This window comes from Leptopilina boulardi, unplaced genomic scaffold (assembly GCF_019393585.1).
Source record: "Leptopilina boulardi isolate dan_hultmark-lab unplaced genomic scaffold, ZJU_Lbou_2.1 LbouV2_121, whole genome shotgun sequence".
Taxonomy (NCBI): Eukaryota; Metazoa; Arthropoda; class Insecta; order Hymenoptera; family Figitidae; genus Leptopilina; species Leptopilina boulardi.
In genome coordinates, this window is record NW_026137665.1 from 452,112 (window position 1) to 471,572 (window position 19,461).

At 21.5% G+C, this 19,461-nt stretch overlaps 3 protein-coding genes across 3 annotated transcripts; 2 read left to right on the forward strand and 1 right to left on the reverse strand.

Moving 5' to 3' along the window:
- Positions 1-51: 51 nt before the first annotated feature.
- LOC127285139 (NEDD8-activating enzyme E1 regulatory subunit) lies at positions 52-7,436 on the forward strand. Its single transcript, XM_051310979.1, has 7 exons — positions 52-408; positions 597-761; positions 4,360-4,542; positions 4,628-5,123; positions 5,227-5,563; positions 6,627-6,763; positions 7,116-7,436. Exons 1-7 carry the CDS (start codon positions 341-343, stop codon positions 7,344-7,346), a joined length of 1,617 nt encoding a protein of 538 aa, XP_051166936.1. The 5' UTR covers positions 52-340; the 3' UTR covers positions 7,347-7,436.
- On the reverse strand, positions 7,373-12,166 carry LOC127285270 (probable small nuclear ribonucleoprotein Sm D1). The gene is made up of 4 exons (XM_051311194.1): positions 12,004-12,166; positions 11,759-11,835; positions 10,069-10,266; positions 7,373-7,757 (listed from the first exon to the last, which is right to left on the reverse strand). Exons 1-4 carry the CDS (start codon positions 12,015-12,017, stop codon positions 7,675-7,677), a joined length of 372 nt encoding a protein of 123 aa, XP_051167151.1. The 5' UTR covers positions 12,018-12,166; the 3' UTR covers positions 7,373-7,674.
- A 237-nt stretch (positions 12,167-12,403) lies between these two features.
- Positions 12,404-19,179, forward strand: LOC127285129 (nicalin-1). The gene is made up of 7 exons (XM_051310968.1): positions 12,404-12,734; positions 12,855-13,042; positions 14,762-15,091; positions 15,638-15,847; positions 16,553-16,957; positions 17,883-18,103; positions 18,214-19,179. The coding sequence occupies exons 1-7, from the start codon at positions 12,560-12,562 to the stop codon at positions 18,350-18,352; spliced, it is 1,668 nt and encodes a 555-aa protein (XP_051166925.1). The 5' UTR covers positions 12,404-12,559; the 3' UTR covers positions 18,353-19,179.
- The last annotated feature ends 282 nt before the right edge of the window (positions 19,180-19,461 follow it).

The following is a 19,461-nucleotide window of genomic DNA, read 5'->3' on the forward strand; positions in this document are numbered from 1 at the left end:
TTTAAAAAGCTTTGATTATTTTTTCATTAATAGCCAACTTCACACAGAGCACTTCCGAGAACTAGTATTATACAATTTTTTCTGATTTTATATTATTCTGTCGATCTTGTTAACCTTATAAGTGAATATTTATTTATAAACTATTATTTACCAAAAAAATAATTATTAAAATTTTGCTCCGCCTAGTGGAGTTTTTTTGAAGCATTTCTTTCACAATTTTTTGACATTATTTTCCAACCTGTGAATTTATATATATGCTATATATATACATAACCGGTATCAACGCAAATGTTAATAATTACTTTATAATACTTGTAAATAAACTATTTTTTCATTTGTAATGGCATCGCCAGCTCCAAAATCACCAGAGCAATCTGAACGAAGCAGAAAATATGATAGACAATTGAGGTATTGGATATAATTTAGTCGATAAATAAAGACTTTTAATTTTGTTGGTTAAAAAAATATTTTATTATTTGATATTACTAAATTTTCTTAATTCACTAACGTCTTTATATTTTTTTTTGGAAAATTATCTTTTTTTCTTCATATAGATTGTACATTTTTCGATGTATTTGACAAATTATGATTTTTAGGTTATGGGGTGATCATGGTCAGGCTTCTTTAGAAGCAGCTCATATTTGTTTAATAAATGCCACTGGTTTGGGAACAGAAATTTTAAAATCCTTGGTTTTACCAGGAATTGGAGCATTCACAATTGTTGATGGTAAAAAAATTACCGATGAAGATGTTGGATCGAAGTAAGAAAAATATTTATCATTTTCCACAGGTATCACGCAGTATCTTTACCTTCAAATTATAGTTTTTTTCCCGCATAATTTCTTTTTTTTTAAATTTCTAATTTTTTTCAGGAATTCTTAAAATTCTCTATTTTTTACAATTTCTTTGCCTTTTTGTTTTTTTAAATTTTTTATTTTCTATAATTTAAAAAAATCGTTTTTTTAAAACCATTTTTTTTCTTATATTCTCATTTTTTTGGGAATTTTTTCTTTTTTTACAAATAAATTTATTATTTATTTATTTATTTATTTGATACAAACGGGCAATAACAACTTTGCCCAATCGTACAAAGTACTAATGAACATAAAAGGAAATAACAATAATCAATTGGCCGCATTAATATTATTGTCGTCGCTAAATACTAGATTGCGTAATTCTTTAGAAAATACATTGAACGAAACTCCGAAAAAATTTAAATCATTGTTATATTGATTTGCCTCACGAATAAGTCTATGAATTACCGAGTTACCCATATAATTAGTTCTGGTTATCATATAATTATAAACTATTCAAAAATTTAAAATGTTTCACATAAATTCTTTTCTTTTTGGAAATTTGTAAAATTTCAATTATTTAACAAATTTTTAACTAAAACTCTTCACTGAATTAATTATTTTTAATATTTTTAATAAAATTCATCACAAATTTAATAATTTCAAATAAAATTACCAAAAATTTTTAATTCAAAATCAAATAAAATTCAATTATTTTAAAAAATTTTAATTCAAAATCAACTAAAACTCAATTCTTTTCAAAATTTTCAATTCAAAATCAACTAAAATTCAATTATTATTCTAATTTTTAATTCAAAATTTTCAATCAAAAATCAACTAAAATTAAATTATCCAAAATTTCAATTGAAATTCAATTATTTTCCAAAATTTCAATTCAAAATCAAATAAAATTCAATTATTTTCCAAATTTTCAATTGAAAATCAACTAAAATTAAATTATTATTCAAAATTTCAATTTAAAATCAAATAAAATTCAATTATTTTTCAAATTTTCAATTCAAAATCAACTAAAATTAAATTATTATCCAAAATTTCAATTAAAATTCAATTATTTTCCAAAATTTCAATTCAAAATCAAATAAAATTCAATTATTTTCCAAATTTTCAATTCAAAATCAAATAAAATTCAATTATTTTTCAAATTTTCAATTCAAAATCAACTAAAATTAAATTATTATCCAAAATTTCAATTGAAAGTCAATTATTTTCCAAAATTTCAATTCAAAATCAAATAAAATTCAATTATTTTCCAAATTTTCAATTGAAAATCAACTAAAATTAAATTATTATTCAGAATTTCAATTCAAAATCAAATAAAATTCAATTATTTTTCAAATTTTCAATTCAAAATCAACTAAAATTAAATTATTATCCAAAATTTCAATTAAAATTCAATTATTTTCCAAAATTTCAATTCAAAATCAAATAAAATTCAATTACTCCTAAAATTTTCAATTCAAAATCTTTTAAAATTTAATTATTTTCCAAATTTTCAATTCAAAATCAAATAAAATTCAATTATTTTCCAAATTTTCAATTCAAAATCAACTAAAATTCAATTATTCTCAAAAATTTCAATTCAAAATTAATTATTATAAAAATTTTCAATCAAAAATCAACTAAAATTGAAATATTGTTTAAAATTTCTATTGAAATTCAATTATTTTCAAAAATTTGAAATAAAAAGCTTCGAAAATTTTCCATCGAAAAATTTTTGAAATTTAATAATTTCAATTATAACTCTCCGAAAATTCAATTATTTTTAACTATTTTTATAATATTCTTTAAATATTCAACTTTCTGAAACCATTTTGCAATTAAAAATGGTTCTCAAATTGTTGTATTTTTATCCGTAATTTCTAAAAAATTTTTTAGTGAAATCATCAAAAAAAATTTAATTAAAAATCACTTGAAGTTCAATTAATTATAAAAATCTCAATTGTAAATCTTTAAAAATTCAATTACATTTAAAAAATGTTATCTAAAATTGTTTGATAAATTATTTTTAGTTCTGTAAAATTTAATTGTTGTCTGAAAATTAACAAAATCTTTTGAAATTCAATTATTTCTAGAAATTTTAACTTTAAACCTTCTAAAATTATTATTATTTAAAAAATAATTTTATTTAAAAATTTGTAAAATATTTTTGTTAAAATAAAAAAAAATCGACTTTTTCGACTTTTTTTTAAATATAAATCGACTAAAAGGACTTTTTTGGGCTTTTAAGTCGATCCGAGGCCTGCTTAAACTCTTCGATATGTTAATTATTTTTCCCCCATATTCTGCTTTTATTTAAAAAATTCTTAAAATTTATTTATCAGTTAATTATTTAATTCTTAAATATTTTCAAAACTAACTTTTTATTTTATATAACTACGTAAATATTTGTTATTAATTCAGTTATTAGAAAAGAATTTTTGATAATTTAACATCAGTAAGCTTTAAAATTTTATTATATTTACGTATTAATAGTTTGGGTTTTTTGAAAGTTTATTAAAAAGTTTCTTGATAAATAATAATAATAATAATACCTAATAATAATAATAATAATAATAATAATAATAATAATAATAATAATAATTTGTTAAAACAAATTTAAAAATGAAGGGTAGAATGACAAAAGGGAGACAAATGACAAGCGCCAATTCACTGTTTTTACAGGAAGTGAAAAAAACATATTTAAAAATTCTGCAGGTCATTTACAAAGAAACTAAGAAAACCGTTTCGAGTTATTATACAATCTTGCTTTGGAATCGAGCAATATCTCATTTTTAAATTTAATTGTTAACAATTATTATAATTATATAAATAGTTAAAAACTAATAACAAAATGATATTAAAATTATATAAAATTAATAATTTATTACTAATATTATTATTATTATTTTATTTTATTTTATTTTATTTTATGTGTCCTAAAAACATACAAGGTGGTGAAAAAAAGAAAATCTTAATTTTTAACAATATTTGAATTTTTTTTTTTTAAATATAGATGCAAGAGATTTTAAAGTACTTTTATAGGCTTTTAAATAAGCGTGTAAAAAATTGACGATGAAAAATACTGAAAATTGTAAAAGTAGTTTAATATTTAAGAGGAAAGAGCAATAAATTTTTAATTAATTTTTTTCCTTTCTTTTTGTTATGAAAATTAAAAAAAATTTGAATTCAAGCGAAAAACTCTAGAAAATCATTTAAAAAAAGCTTGTAAAAAAATTGTCGATGAAAAGTCGTCAAAATTGTGAAAGTATTTCCATTTGGGAAAATCTTAATTTTTTCGAAACTGTATATATACTCTAAAATAGTCAAAAATAAAAATTTTCTTGTTGTCAATATAAAACTAAAAATTTATTATTTCAAAAAAATACTATAAAAACGGATTGTTATGAATTATTAGATAATTGTTTCTGTAAATGGAAAAATATTTATTTTTTTTAATTGAATAAATCCTGTAATGTCTATTTTCGACAATTTTTTAGAAATTATTAATTCAAAATAGAAAAAAATTGTAATTTCATCATACATATATAAATAAATGTTTTATTAGCTTCTTTCTAGATGCTGATAGTGTGGGAAAATCAAGAGCACAGATTGCAACACAAATGCTTCTAGAATTAAATCCCGATGTACGAGGAGATTATATAGACGAAGGTCCCGAACAAATTCTAGAAAATAGTCCCGATTTTTTCAACAGTTTCACCGTTGTTGTTGCGACTTCTCTTCTTGAAAAGTAAAAAAAAAAAAAAAAATTAATAAAATTTAATTTTCTTATTTTTTAATAATATTATAATTAATTAAATAACAATTCTTTTCAGATCACTAATTCTACTTTCGAGAAAACTTTGGGATTTAAATATTCCTTTAATAGTATGTAGATCGATAGGTTTTGTTGCTTATATGAGAGTTCAAGTAAAGGAGCATACCGTAATTGAAAGTCATCCAGACAATGAAGTGACTGATTTACGTTTGGATAAACCTTTTGAATTATTGGAAAAATATCTTGATTCAATAAATCTCGATGAATTGGATATCAAAGATCATTCACATACCCCTTATGTTGTTATTCTCTATAAATTTCTGCTGAAATGGTTAGAAGATCACGATAATGTACCATCTAATTATAAGGAGAAAGAAATATTGAAAAAATTAATACGAGAAGGAATAAGAAAAGATGAACACGATAATCCAATTGATGAAGAAAATTTTGAAGAGGCAATTAAAGCTGTTAATACAAGTATAAAACATACTAATGTGCCTTCGTCAGTAATGGAAATTTTAAATGATGATCAATGTGTTAATTTAACTGCAAAAGTAAGAAATATTTATTTTCATTTTTATTACAAATGAAAATAGTAATTGTAAAAAAAAAATAAACAGTAAAGTTAATGATGAAAAAAAAATTAATTGTTTTTAGAGTAGATCTTTTTGGATTATTGCAAAAGCAATAAGAGATTTTATGGATAATGAAGGCTGTGGACTTTTACCATTGAAAGGCGCTTTACCTGATATGATTGCCGATACGGAAAAATATATTGGCCTTCAACAAGTGTATCATAAACAAGCAATTGCCGATGTTGAAGCTGTGTTGCGACACACACTTCGTTTACTGAAACAATTGGGACGTTCAATGGATTCGATATCAGAGAAAGAAGTGAAATTATTTTGTAGGCATGCTTCTGATATTCATGTGGAAAGAGGAACTTGTATTGCTGACGAGTATGATCCAAAAATGATAAACGTCAACGAGATAGGTAATCGAATTTTTTTTATTGCCAAGCCTCGGATTGTACGAATTTTTTTGACTTACTTTAAAAATGGCGACTTATTTTACAAAATAAAATGAAAAATTAATTCATTTAGTAAATTAAAAACAAAATATCAATTACTTTTTTCCGTATAGACTGTAGTTCTTTCAAAATTCAATTATTTTAAAAATTTGATTAAAAAAAAAGTCTGCGAAATTAATGATTTTCAATAATTTTAATAAAATTCTTCGAAAATTCAATAATTTACAAAAAATTCAATTAAAAATTTTCTAACATTTAATTATTTTTAAAATTCTTTTTAAAAAAAGTCTTCAGCAATTCAAATTTACAAAATTTTCAATTCAAAATTTCCTGAAATTTAATTATAAAAATCTAAACTGTAGCTCTTCTAAAATTTAATTCTTTTTTTTTTTAATTTCTATTTAAAATTCTTTCGACAAGTTAATTTTAAATAATTTTAAAGAAGTTCATCTAAAATTGAATTATTTAAAATATTTTATAATGAAATTTTTTTTTATATCTATTCAATTATTGTCTGCAATTTAAATTTAAAATCTCTCGAAATTCTCTCATTTTCCATAAAGTTTTAAAAAGTGACTAAAAAGTTTAATTACTTCAACTTTTGACAAAATTCTGAATTTATAAATAATTTGAATATAAATCAAACTTGAAATTTTTTTTAAAAAAAAAGTAACTTTTATATTTTTTTCATAAATCTAAAATTTTTGAAATTGTTGAAAATTTTTTTCAGTTTAATTTAAGAATATTTGGTATCTAAATAAATTTTTTTTTATTTAGGAATCATTAAAATTTATTATTAATATCTATTATCAATTGTTAATAGAAATAAAATATTTATTAAATTAAATTCAAAAAAATCGACTTTTCTTCTAATGTAAATAGACTAAACCGATTGGTAATAAATTATAAAATAATTATTTTAAATACATTTCTATAAATAATTATATTTATAATAATTATTATTGTATTATAATATACATGTAAAAATGTATATTCAAGTCATTAATTAAAAATTTGATTTTATTAGCCCAGAAATTAGAAGATTCTGACAGCATGCTGGTATATTACGTAGTACTGAGAGGAATTGAAAAGTTTCAGTTTGAGTATAATTCCTATCCTGGAGAATTTGACGATCACGTCGAACCAGATATCATCAAACTAAAGGTAAAATTAATCTTTTAAATTTAAATATAATAATTATCATATTATCCAAAAGTTCAGGGTATACAAATATGATATATCAGTAATTAAAATTCGAGACCTTTCCCAAAATTTTTTGATTAAATTTAAAAAAATTCCAAAGAATTTAATCCATGGAAATTTATGATGTATTTTTAATTAAAGAAAAAATTATATTACAATTTAGAAAAACTCAATTATTCACATTTTACATATATAATAGTCAGAATAAATCGTATTTAAAAATTAAAAAAAAGCCTCCGAGCCCTAAAAATTGTACAAAAAAAATAATAAATTAATAAAAATAAAAAATTTTTCATATCTTTTTGAATTTTAGTCATGCATATCGAAACTCCTCGGTGAATGGGGATGTGGACCACTCGCAAAAGATGATTACGTTCATGAATTTTGCCGTTTTGGTGGAGCAGAACTTCATTCAGTTTCTGCATTTCTTGGTGGACTTGCTGCTCAAGAAACTATTAAATTTATTACCAATCAATATAAACCGATCCACAATACATTTATACATGATGCAGTGACTTCGAATTCTGCTACTTTCTTTTTCTGAACAAAAATGTCTTCTCTCTCTCTCTCTTTTATTTTGTATAAGACTGTATTTATTATGTGAAATAATACAAAATAAATTTTAATAATTATACGAGCATAGTATATTATAATTCCTTTACATTGACTTTACATTTGACTTGCAAACATAAATGCCATTTTTCCTTACATTTTTTTTGTAATGAACAAAAAAAAAATCAGTTGATTGTAGAAAAAAAACGTAAGTTTTTAATATTAAATAACTTGCAAAATGTGTAGAAATTTGAAATGAAATATTGAATTAATCAATATTGGAATTTTTTTTTTTTTTTTTCTTATTAAGATTGTGAATACTATCGTCTGCCTCGACCCCTACCTCGTCCACCACGACCTCCTCTCGCTCCTCTACCACCACGTCCTCGACCTCTTGCAGCTCCTAAAATTTAGAATTTTTTTTATGTTTAATAAAATTCAAAATTTAATTCATGTTTTTGGTAAAAAAACAGGCCTCGGATCGACTTTAAGGCACAAAAAAAGAATTTACAGACCTCGCATCGACTTTGAGACACAAAAAAGTCGTTTTAGTCGATTTATATTAAAAAAAAAGTCGATTTTTTTATTTAACAAAATTGAATTGGTTAATGAATATTCTATTTTAAACAACTAATGTTATTGGATATTAAATTCATGTCATTAATTCTGTAATAAAAATAATTCTATAAAAATATTATAAAGAAAATTTATTTCTAATATTTCAGAATCAAACTAATTGTAAGACAAATTTTCAAAATTTTATTTAAGTAGAACAAATTTCTAAAAAAAAATGCTTAAAGTTCCATTTTTACAATTTTTTTAAGTCTGATTTAAGCAATTTATTAAAATTTTATCATAGTTTTTAGTTTTTATCTAAAAAAAAACTTTATCAAGTTTTACAGATTTTTAAATACAAATTTTTTTTAAAATAATAATAATTTTGGAAGAGTTAAATTTAAAATTTTTAGAAATAATTGAATTTAAAAAAATTTTTCCAATTTTCAGACAATAATTTTTCAAATAATTTTTAGATAACATTTTTTAAAAGTAATTGAATTTCCAGAGATTTATAATTTATATTTTTGAAATTAATTAAACTTCAAGTGATTTTTAATTTAAAACTTTTGATGATTTTTGTTACTAAAAAATTTATTAAAAATTGCAAACAAAAACTTTTTAAGTGAAAAATGGTTTCAGACGTTTTAGATAATTGAATTTTTGAAGAATATAAAAATCATGAACAATAATTGAATATCAAGTGAGTTATAATTAAAATTATAAATTTTAAAAAATTTTAGATATAAAATTTTAGAAGTTTTTAAATTGAAATTTTAGACAATAAGTGAATTTTAATTAATTTTTAATTGAAATTTTGGAAAATAATTGAATTTTAGTTGATTTTAAATTGAAAATTTTGAAAATAATTTAATTTCAATTGATATTGAACTAAAATTTTGTAAAATAATTGAATTTTGGTTGATTTTGAATTGAAATTTTTTAAATAATTGAATTTCAATTGGAATTTTAAATTAAAAATTTTTAGTAATTTTTTAAAAAATTTTTTAAAAATATAATAAATTATTAAAAATATAAAAAATTATTAAATTTCATAAAAATTTTAATTGAGAAATAGTTTAAAATAATTGAATTGTGAAGAATTTTAGTTAAAAATTTGTTAAATAATTGAAATAAAGAAGATCTGAAGAATATCTGCATTGTATATACACTAAAAAAATACGTATTTTATTAAAAAATTTTGTAAAAAAAATGTAAAAACAGTCGAAAAAGTCGCATTTTATTAAAATGAGTCGAAAAAAGTTGTATTTTTGAAAAAAAAGTCAGTAAAAGTCGAAAAAGTCGTATAATCCGAGGCCTGAATTTAGACTGCTACAGTTTTTTTTTAATTTCTGACAATTCAATTTTAGAGTTTTCGTTTGAAACTTTTTTAAATAATTGAATTATTAAACAAATATAAAAATTATTAAAAATAATTGAATTTTACAAAGCTGAAGTACGCAACGTTTATATTATAAACGATTTTTAAAGAAATAATTTTTTAAAATGAAAAATTCTATAATTTTTTGCCTAAAAAATATTTTTTTATAATTTATTGATTAATGAAAACTACAAGAAATATTTTTTAGGCAAAAAATTATAGAATTTTTCATTATAAAAAATTATTTCTTTAAAAATCGCTTATATAAACGTTGCGTACTTCAGCTGCGTGAATTTTTAATGAGTCTGTTTGTTAAATTACAGACAATAATTAAATTTTACTGAATTTAAATTTCGAAGAATATTTAAAAATTCTGTAAAAAAAATGTAAAACAAGGTCGAAAAAGTAGCATCTTATTAAAATAAGTCGAAAAAAGTCGTATAATTTGAGGCCTATAAAAAAAATACTCAGGGTTGTCAAAAAAATTTTTATTTTCTTTTTCCCTGATTACCAGACGGAATTAAAATTTTTTCCCCTAACCCTAATGAAAATAATTTAGTATGTTTTCATTTATAAAAAAATTAAGATAATAATTTTTAAAAAGCAAAAGTTTGAATTGAAAATTTCTAAAATTATAATTTTAGTATCATTTTTAGAAATTTGATATTTTTTTTTCGCAGTACTTTTCATAAAATTCCCTGATCCATGGCAACTCTGATAGTATTTTTTTAACGATTAAATTAGAATGAAGAAAAAAAAAATTGAAGTGATATACTACCTCGTGCAGCTTCCTTCTTCTTGGCTTTGGCTTTTGGTGTGTCATCAATAAGAAGAGTTTCTAATGGCAGAGAATCTGGTAGAATGTAATGCCTAATATTGTTTCCTCGTAAACTCAAAGTGTCCAATTGAACAGGATCTCTATTTTTTATCGTCATTTTTACTGTTTTTAAATGTGTATTCATTGCTACGTCCACGCCTACACATAAATGATAACAAACATTAAATGAAGAGTCATAGATTTTAAACGATTAAAAAACAAATTATTTTTAAAAAAAATGTCATTATAAAATTTGTTATAAATTTGTTTTTTACAAATTTTCTTATCGATAAACATTGCAAGAAATATCTTCGAAAAAAAAATTCGTAAAATTTTTCATTGAAAAAAAAAATAAATATATTTCTTTAAAATTTCTTTGATCATAAACGTTGAAAACTTCAGAGTCGTAAAATCACGATGCCTGAAAAATATTTCTATATTCTATATATTCTATATATTATTCTATTCTATATTTCTATTAATCAAAAAATTATAAAAAATATTTTTTTAAATGAACAATTTTATAATTTTCTGCGTTAAATAAAAATTAATTTCTAATTGTTAAACATAAACATTGCGTACTTCAGCATCGTATAAAATCTAAATTAGTAAGAATTTTCAACTAATTAAAAATTACTCATTTACTTTTTGCTATAAAATATTTAAATTTTACTAATTAGTGAAAATTTTTTCTTTGCTAATTCATTAGTAAATTTTAACTAATTCATTGCAAAAAAAATGTAAATCACTAATTCAGATTTAAAGAGCTGAAAAATGTATTAGAAATTACAGACAAAAATTGTATTTAAAAATTTTTTAATTGAAAAATTCTTTCACACAATTGAATTTTCGAAGAATATTATAAAAATCATTTAAAATAATTATATTTCTGAAGAGGTATAGTTGAAATTATAAAATTTCAGAAAATTTTAGAAATAATTAAATTTTAAAAGGTTTTAAATTGAAATTTTTGAAAATAATTTAATTCAATTGATTTTGAATTAGATTTTTTTTGGTGATTTCTGTTGCTGTAGAATTTATTAAAAATTGAAGACAAAAATTGTATTTAAAAATTTTTCAATTAAAAAATACTTTCAGATAATTGAATTTTCGAAGAATATTATGAAAATGATTAAAAATGATTAAAAATAATTGAAAATTTGAATTAGTTTTAATTGAAATTATTAAATTTCAAAAAGTTTTAGATGAAAAATTTGAAAAATAATTAAATTTTAAAAGGTTTTAAATTAAAATTTTTGGTAATTTTATTTTGTTGATTTTTTTTTCAAATTTTAATAGTTAAATTTTTTAAAAAAGTTTTAATTCAAAAATAATTTAAGATAATTGAATTTGTGAAGAATTTCATTAAAATTATTAAAAATAATTAATTTAGAGAAAAATTTTAGTTAAAAAATTGAAATAAAGAAAATGTCAAAAAAAGTCGTATAATTTGAGGCGTGTTTATATTAGTGCTGAATAAATAATATATTTTTTTTATTTTTGGTAAAACTAACTAAAATATTTCAATTAAATGCAAATAGAATTATCATTGTGCCCAAGCTCCAAAAAAATATACATGTTCGAACACAACAAACGTTTGCTTGGCATTTCCTAACGATGATTAAAAAAAAAAAACGATAAATAAACATACCTGTGATCGTTCCGTGAACTTGTGTACCATTTTTCAATTCAATTGTCACTGTCTCGTGACTGAGTTTCATTAAAAATCTGTTATAATAAAAGAAAAGAATTAATTATTAAAATTTACACGCGATTGTTAGTTGTTTTGAAGGTTAAGTCACTTGATTTAATTTCAAAATAAACTAATGTATATAACTAAATAATTTATTTCAAATTAATTTAACAATAATAGAAATAGATTAAATATTTATTTACCTTACTAGCTTCATTGTAATACTTGGTTTTTATCTATTTTTTATAAAATTAAACCGGCATACAATGCACTTAATGCCTATTTCACTTTGGACTAACCTCAAAAATAACGCTTCTCCTTTGACAACCTTGAAGTTAGCAGTTTTCGTAAGCCGGCAGCCATTTTTTTTTCTCCCTTTATCGAAAAGTATCGATATTATTGTTATCGTAGAATGACCTCATTTTCAAGGAGGAAAATTTTTTTAATTTTAATTTTAGTAAATGAAAATAGAAACTTAATATTTATATTTGAATGTTAAATAAATAGAAAATTTTGTTTTTAGGGAAATATTAAAAAAAACTAAATAAGTACAAGATGGAAAATTTGAATTTCCCTCCAGATAACACTCATATTTGATGATGTCATAACTTGTAAATGGCAAGAATTGCATTCAACCTATAACGAAGACTCGTGATCTGGGAAATATATTGATATTTATTGTCGTAACTGAAATATTCATTTGTAGTAATTTTTTTCCTTTTTTTTCTATAATTTTGTGAGAAAAAAAATAATAGAAATATGTGGTTAGAAGAATGTGATGGTTTCGCGGAACTCTGTCGGGGTTATCTTCCATATTATTTATTAATAGTATTACCAATTTTTATTATAATTTCACCGGCCAACCCCGTGGCAGCTTCTCATGAATTTCCCGTTTTTCGAATGCACCAGTGGGACTTGCATGGTGTTCCTCATGGTAAAATATATTTCATTTCTTTACTTATATTGTCATAATGATTTCAGAATTTTGTTTTTTATTATAATTTTCTATTCTAATGGTTTTGGTTTTTTTTTTTTAATGTTCTATTTTTTTTAGGATGTCGTAGTGCTCCCATTTCTTTAGAAGCAAGATCATTGACAGGATGGAGTACTTCAAGACATTGTGTTGTCACGAGTATTTTGAATCTAAATTCAGATTCATTTCATAATATTCGAGAAAAAGCTGGTGCCTTGATAATTGTCCTTCCTGAAAAAATGGATAGTCTCACTGAAGATCAAAAGCAGGTAATTTTATTTTTTTTTTGACATATCAAATTCTTTAATTGGTAAATTTTATTTTTTCATTTATGGAAATTTTGATAGTTATTAGTCATTCAATGAGTTGCGAATAATAGAAATAGGCAGAGAATTATTGTTTCTGATGGTCAGGAAATTTTTGAATTTTGGATCAATTTTGTCTTTTTTACTGCAAAATATATTCTTTTTATAAAATTATTTGTTTTGGAAATTCTTAAAATTTGTTTATGTTTACAAACGCGGAGAAAATTCTCGGATTTTTTTTTTAATTTCTAAAATTATCAATTTTTTTCCAATTTCTTCTTTTTTAGGATTACTTTCTAATTCCTTAAATTTTCGATTTTCATTTTACTTTTAAAATTTTCGTTTCTTTAAGCGATTTTTCACCTCGATTTCTACTTTCCTTGGGGTTTCTAAAATTATTAAATTTTTTTTTTTTGTAAATTAGTTTATAATATTCTCAATTTTCCCGCAAATTCTTCTTTCATTTTAGGAATTTAAAAAAAATTCTTGATTGTCATTTATTTATTTAGGAAGATAAATTACATAAAAAATTTTTTTTTTTAAACTTGTTATTTTGTATGTATAAAATTTTTTAATCATTATAAAAATTAGGGTACTAAATAATTAAATAAAATGTTTTTTATGTAATAATTAACAAATTGAAAAACAAATTTTATTTAAAAAATAACAAAGCAAAGAAGACCAAAATTTTCAATATTTAAAATAATAAAAAAAAATTTTTTCAAAATAAAATTTTTTATGTTAATAACTAAAAAATTTGTAAAAAAAAATGTATGTAAAAAATAACAATATTTGTTTTGTATAATCTAACATTTTTTAAAAAAAATTGTAGTATTATTTGCAATTTTTAATTTTTGAAGAAAATTTTAATTTTTTAACTAACTTTAAAAATTGTCATTTTTTAACAAATTTTTTTTGGTAGAAAATATTCTATATTAAAAAAAGAAATCCAATGACAGAGTTGCCACAGGTCAGGAAAATCATTGAAAAGTCAGGGAATTTTATGAAAAGTACTGGAAAAATATCAAATTTCTAAAAATGCTACTAAAATTATAATTTTTAAAATTTTTAATTGAAACTTTTGCTTTTAAAAATTGTCTTAATTTTACAAAGCTGAAATACGCAACGTTTATGATTAACGATTAGAAATCAATTTTTATTTAACACGGAAAATTATAAAACAGTTTAAAAAAAAAATATTTTTTTATAATTTGTTGCTAAATAAAAACTGCAAGAAATATTTTTCAGGCAAAAAATTATTGAATGTTTCATTTTAAAAAATTATTTTATTAAAAATTGTTTATCATAAACGTTGCCTACTTCAGCATCGTTTATTTTTTTATAATTGAAAACCACTTGAAATATTTTCTGTAGGATCAGGGAAAAATAAAATAAATTTTTTTTTTTGTTAACTCTGAATGATATTATATAAAATATCATAAAATCAACATTTGTAGAGTTAATCACGAATTTTTATTTTTGAAAAAAATTGAAATTTTTTTTACATTTAGGAATAAATTGAATAATCTATAAATATGAAATATATATTTTAACAGAAATTTTTATACTATTATTAATTGCCATTTTTCGCCTTGAGTTGCGAATAAAAGAAGTTGGCAAAGATAAAAAAAAAAACTTGTAAATTTTTTATAAATCAAAAATTATAAATTTTTTTGTTAACAGCATATATTGTCAGTGGAAGAGTCCATGTTGTATGGACCAGAAACTCCAATTCCAGTGTATTTTGCACCATGGAGCCCTCATCTTCAAGTGATATTAGATGATATCGTCGGTGGTTTTATTACCGATGAAAAAGCAGGCTCAGCTGCAGAAGCAATTGTTAATTCTATTTCTGCAAGTGGCTATCAAGTTGTTGTTGCCGCGAGCCAAGCAACTGCTAAAAACGATGTAAAAGTAGCCACATTACAAGGCAAATTGACTGGCACAGGTGCTGAGGAAAAGTTGCCCACTATTGCTCTAGTCGCTCATTACGATAGTACGGGTGCTGCACCAGTAAGAATTTATGAGACTCATTTTTTTTTTTTTACATTTTAAATTCATTTCATTGATTTTATTAACAATTTTTTTCAGTATTCTAATTTATGGACAAATCCAGAGAACCGTACGATTTATTATATGTTATAGAAAATTTTTAAATTGCAACCACACATTTTATTTATGCTCAGAAAAAAAATAAAAAAAATAATAATTTTTGTATACAAAATTTGAATCTTTTGAAAAACTTTTATAAACTTAATACAGGATTTAATAAAATTTAGTATCATTGAAATTTGAAAATATTTCTATAAAATTTTGATACTTATTTTCTTTCCGTGTTATATTCAACACATATTTAATACTGAAAAAATTATAATTAAAAAATGCCTCCAAAATTTTGTTTATTAAGAATTCATTTATGAAATTGTACAGTTCTGTGGATTTGCCCAAATTTATTTATTTCACGTACAAATTAACGTAAAATTATTTTTTTTTGATGAAAATGCTTTTCTATTATTATCATCTCCAAATTAAAAAAAAAAAAATTATCTCATTTTTCAGGAATTGTCTTTTGGTGCAGAAAGTAATGCCTCAGGTGTAGCAATGTTACTCGAATTGGCGAGAATATTTTCTGCTCTTTATTCAGTTGGTCGATCAAGACCGCGATTTAATTTAGTATTTTTAATAACTGGATCTGGAAAATTAAATTACCAGGGCAGTAAAAAATGGTTAGAGGATCAATTGGATGGTTTGGAAGGCTCAATTATACAAGTAAGAAAATTTTCTTTATTATTTATAAATATTTTATATTTTTTACTAATAGCAACTTTCCTACTTTTATGAATTAAAGAAAAAAATTATATTTAACCAAATTTAGCTTTTAACATAATTTTTTAATAATCAAAAGTTTATGAAATTAATAATTTATTATATCAAATAGAAAACATAATAAATTTTGTAAATTCTTCAGCAATAATATAATAAATTTTATGAATATCAAAAATAAAACGAGAATTTGAAGGATAAATTTGAAAAAAAATTTAGTGTTCGAAATAAAAATCGAGGAAAAAAAACGGGAGAATTTTTTAAAAAAATGTAAGGAAATAAGGAAATTGACAATTTTAGAAAAATGAAAGGATTTAAAAATTTTGAAAAAATTGAAAGAAAAATAGAAAATTTTAGAAATTCCAATATTTCTATTATTTTTGTCTCTATTTTCTAGAAAAAAATTTAATTTAGAATTTAAATTTTTTTTTAATTTTAAGAGAATTTTGAGACAGTTTGTAAAAATAAATAAATTTAACTAATTAAGAAAAAAGAATATTTTACGGAGAAATTGAAAAGAATAAAAGAAACCAATAAATAAATGAAAAGAGAAAATTGAAGATTTAAAAAAATAGGAAGTTAAAAAAAAGAAGAAATTGAAGGAAATATCGATAATTTTAATTTTAATCGATTTGTTTTATTTTTTTTTAGGACGCTTCATATGTAATGTGTCTTGATTCTGTTTCAACGGGGAAAAATTTATATGTACATGTCTCAAAACCACCGAAGGAAACATCATCAGGTGGATTATTGTATAAAGAAATGAAATCAATTGCCGATGATTTAGGTTATACAACTGTTGAAGGTGTACATAAGAAAATTAATTTAGCTGAAGAGATGCTGGCTTGGGAACACGAGCGATATAGTATTCGAAGATTACCCGCTGCCACTCTATCAACATTAAAAAGTCATGAGGATCCAATGAGAAGGACATTTTTGGATATTGTTCAAGATGGACAAGTTGATAGACTTTATGAGCATACAACAGTTGTTGCTGAAGCATTAGCGAGGCACATTTACAATTTGAGTTCTGGTCAAATTTTTGCAGAACCGTTGGTAAGTTAATAGAAAACAAAACAATTTTAAAACAAAACCTACAATTATTAACATTTTATAAAATAATTTAATTTAAAATACTATAAAAATCAAGGTTTAAGATAGACGGTTAAAATTCAAAATTACCCGAGAGGGAAAATTCAAATCCAAAGAATTAAATGTGGTGCAAAAAAAAATAATATTCGAACAAATGAATATTCTGCAAAATTAAGATTTTTTAAAATTACTATTCTGCAAAATTAATGTTCTACGGGACAATGTTTCATAAAAATTGAATTTCAATCAAATTTAATTTCTGTCAAATTAATTATCGTTTAAATTTAACAATTTAATATTGTACAAAATTTTTAACAATAATTGAGTTTTAGAAAATTTTTAATTTTTCAAATAATTGAAATTTCGAAGAATTTTTGTATTGAAATAAAAAGTAAAGTTTTTTTTTTTTTGAATAATAATAATTTAAATTATATTTTTGAAAATATTTGAATTTTCGAATAATATTAAATTAAAAGAACTATATAATTAATTGAAATTTCGTAAAATTTGATTGAATGCTTTGAAAATAATTGAATTTTTAAAAAGAATTTCTCTGGAACTTTTGAAAATGTGTAATATTGAATTTTTAAGAATTTGAATTGTTCTTTATAAAATGTTTAATATAATTAAAATTTTCATTTAATCTAATTTTCATTTATCAAAAAATTTTTTAAAAAAGGAATTTACATTTAATAAAAAAGAACAAAATTCGAAAATGTCAGGGAAAAAAAACAAAAATTATTGTCCAGGAAGTAAGGGAAAATTATAATAAAAATTTTGTGTCAACTCTGATGCGACTTATTTAGATTTTTATCGACTTTTTTGCGTAAATATTGTTTTTTTTTTTCATTATTTTTCTTGAAATTATAAATAAATTTGTTATTTTCAGAGTGTTTCCAAAGATTCGCTTTCACTTTGGTTAGAATATTTGTCTGCACAACCAAGAGCAGCTGTTTTATTAGCGGATAAACAAAATTCTCTAGTTAGTGCACTTAAGGAAATAATGATGCGATATTTGGGGGATGTAAAAGTTACGCTTCACAGTCCTGAAAAACGGGATCCCGAATTCGTATTATACGATGTCACTAAAGCTACATTAAATGTATACAGGTATTTTAAACATTTTTCAATTAATTAATTTAATAATAATAATAATATTTCTACCATACTAGAATAATATTTATTAATAATAATAATAATTTTTAAAAAATTTTTTGCAGTGTAAAACCAGCAGTGTTCGATCTATTTCTAACGATTGCCATAGTTTTGTACTTAGGAATCGTGTACTTAGCTGTACATAATTTTCCACGCCTTTATTCCTTAGCAGTTAGGCTCTTTGTCAAGAATAAAGTTTCATAAATTTATATATGGAATAATATTTGTTCCTTAAAAAAAAAAAAATTTGAACTGATATTGAAAATTAGAGACTTTTATTCAATGTATGTACGTAATACTTAATTTTGTAAATTAAAGGAGTACACACATTTTTTTTTACTTTTTTTTTTCATTTATTCTATCAAGTCCAATTTTTGCTAGTCCTTAAAATATAATTAATGAACAAAGTTTTTAATAAATAGAAAATCGACTAGTAATTTTAATTCTAAAACTAGGCGCTATAATTTTTTCATCCTTTCTTTATATTTATAATAATCTAATTCTTTAAAATTTCAATTTTTTTTTCCAACACATTTTGCAATTTACTATATAAGAATTTTTAGAATAAAATCGATGACTTTATTAAAGAAAAATAGAAAAATAATAGTGAATTACAAAGACATTGTTTTTTTTAAATAGAATTTTATTTAAGTTGTTCATTATATCTTATAATTGATGCGAATAGAGCAAATATTTATAGGAAATAGTGAATTGAGTGAGAAATAATGCAACCATTGTGAATAATATCATTTATTCTTTGTATAAAAAAAAATAGTTAAAAAAAAATATATATATATTACCTTTCCGTGCGTGATATTCTTCGATTTATTGTAATGCATTCCACGAAATAGAGTTTTTTTTTTTTTTTTTGTAAAAAACGTAATGTACTTCGAAAAAAAAATGGAGGTAATATCGTCAATTTACTAATCCATTTTTTTTTATTGAAAATTAAGCGCGTAAAAGTTATGAAGTTATGTAAAAAATTATAATGATTAAATATGTATTATAAATAAATATAGATTTAATCGACACTTTTTTCGATTTTTAATTTTGAAAATAAACTTTTACCTATTATTTTTTAAAACTTTATTTATAAATCATATTTACAAGTAAATAATTACAATGTTTATTTATTTACATTTTTTTATAATTTCATTTTTTTTTTAATTTAGTTTATTTTTTAATTTTTGAAATAAGAAGACAATTTAAAAAAATTTTGAAAATTTGCAATAAACAAATTTATTTAAATAAAGCGTATGCCAATGTCTCAATTTTATGCGATTGATCTTGAAATGATTAATGCTTTCACTTTA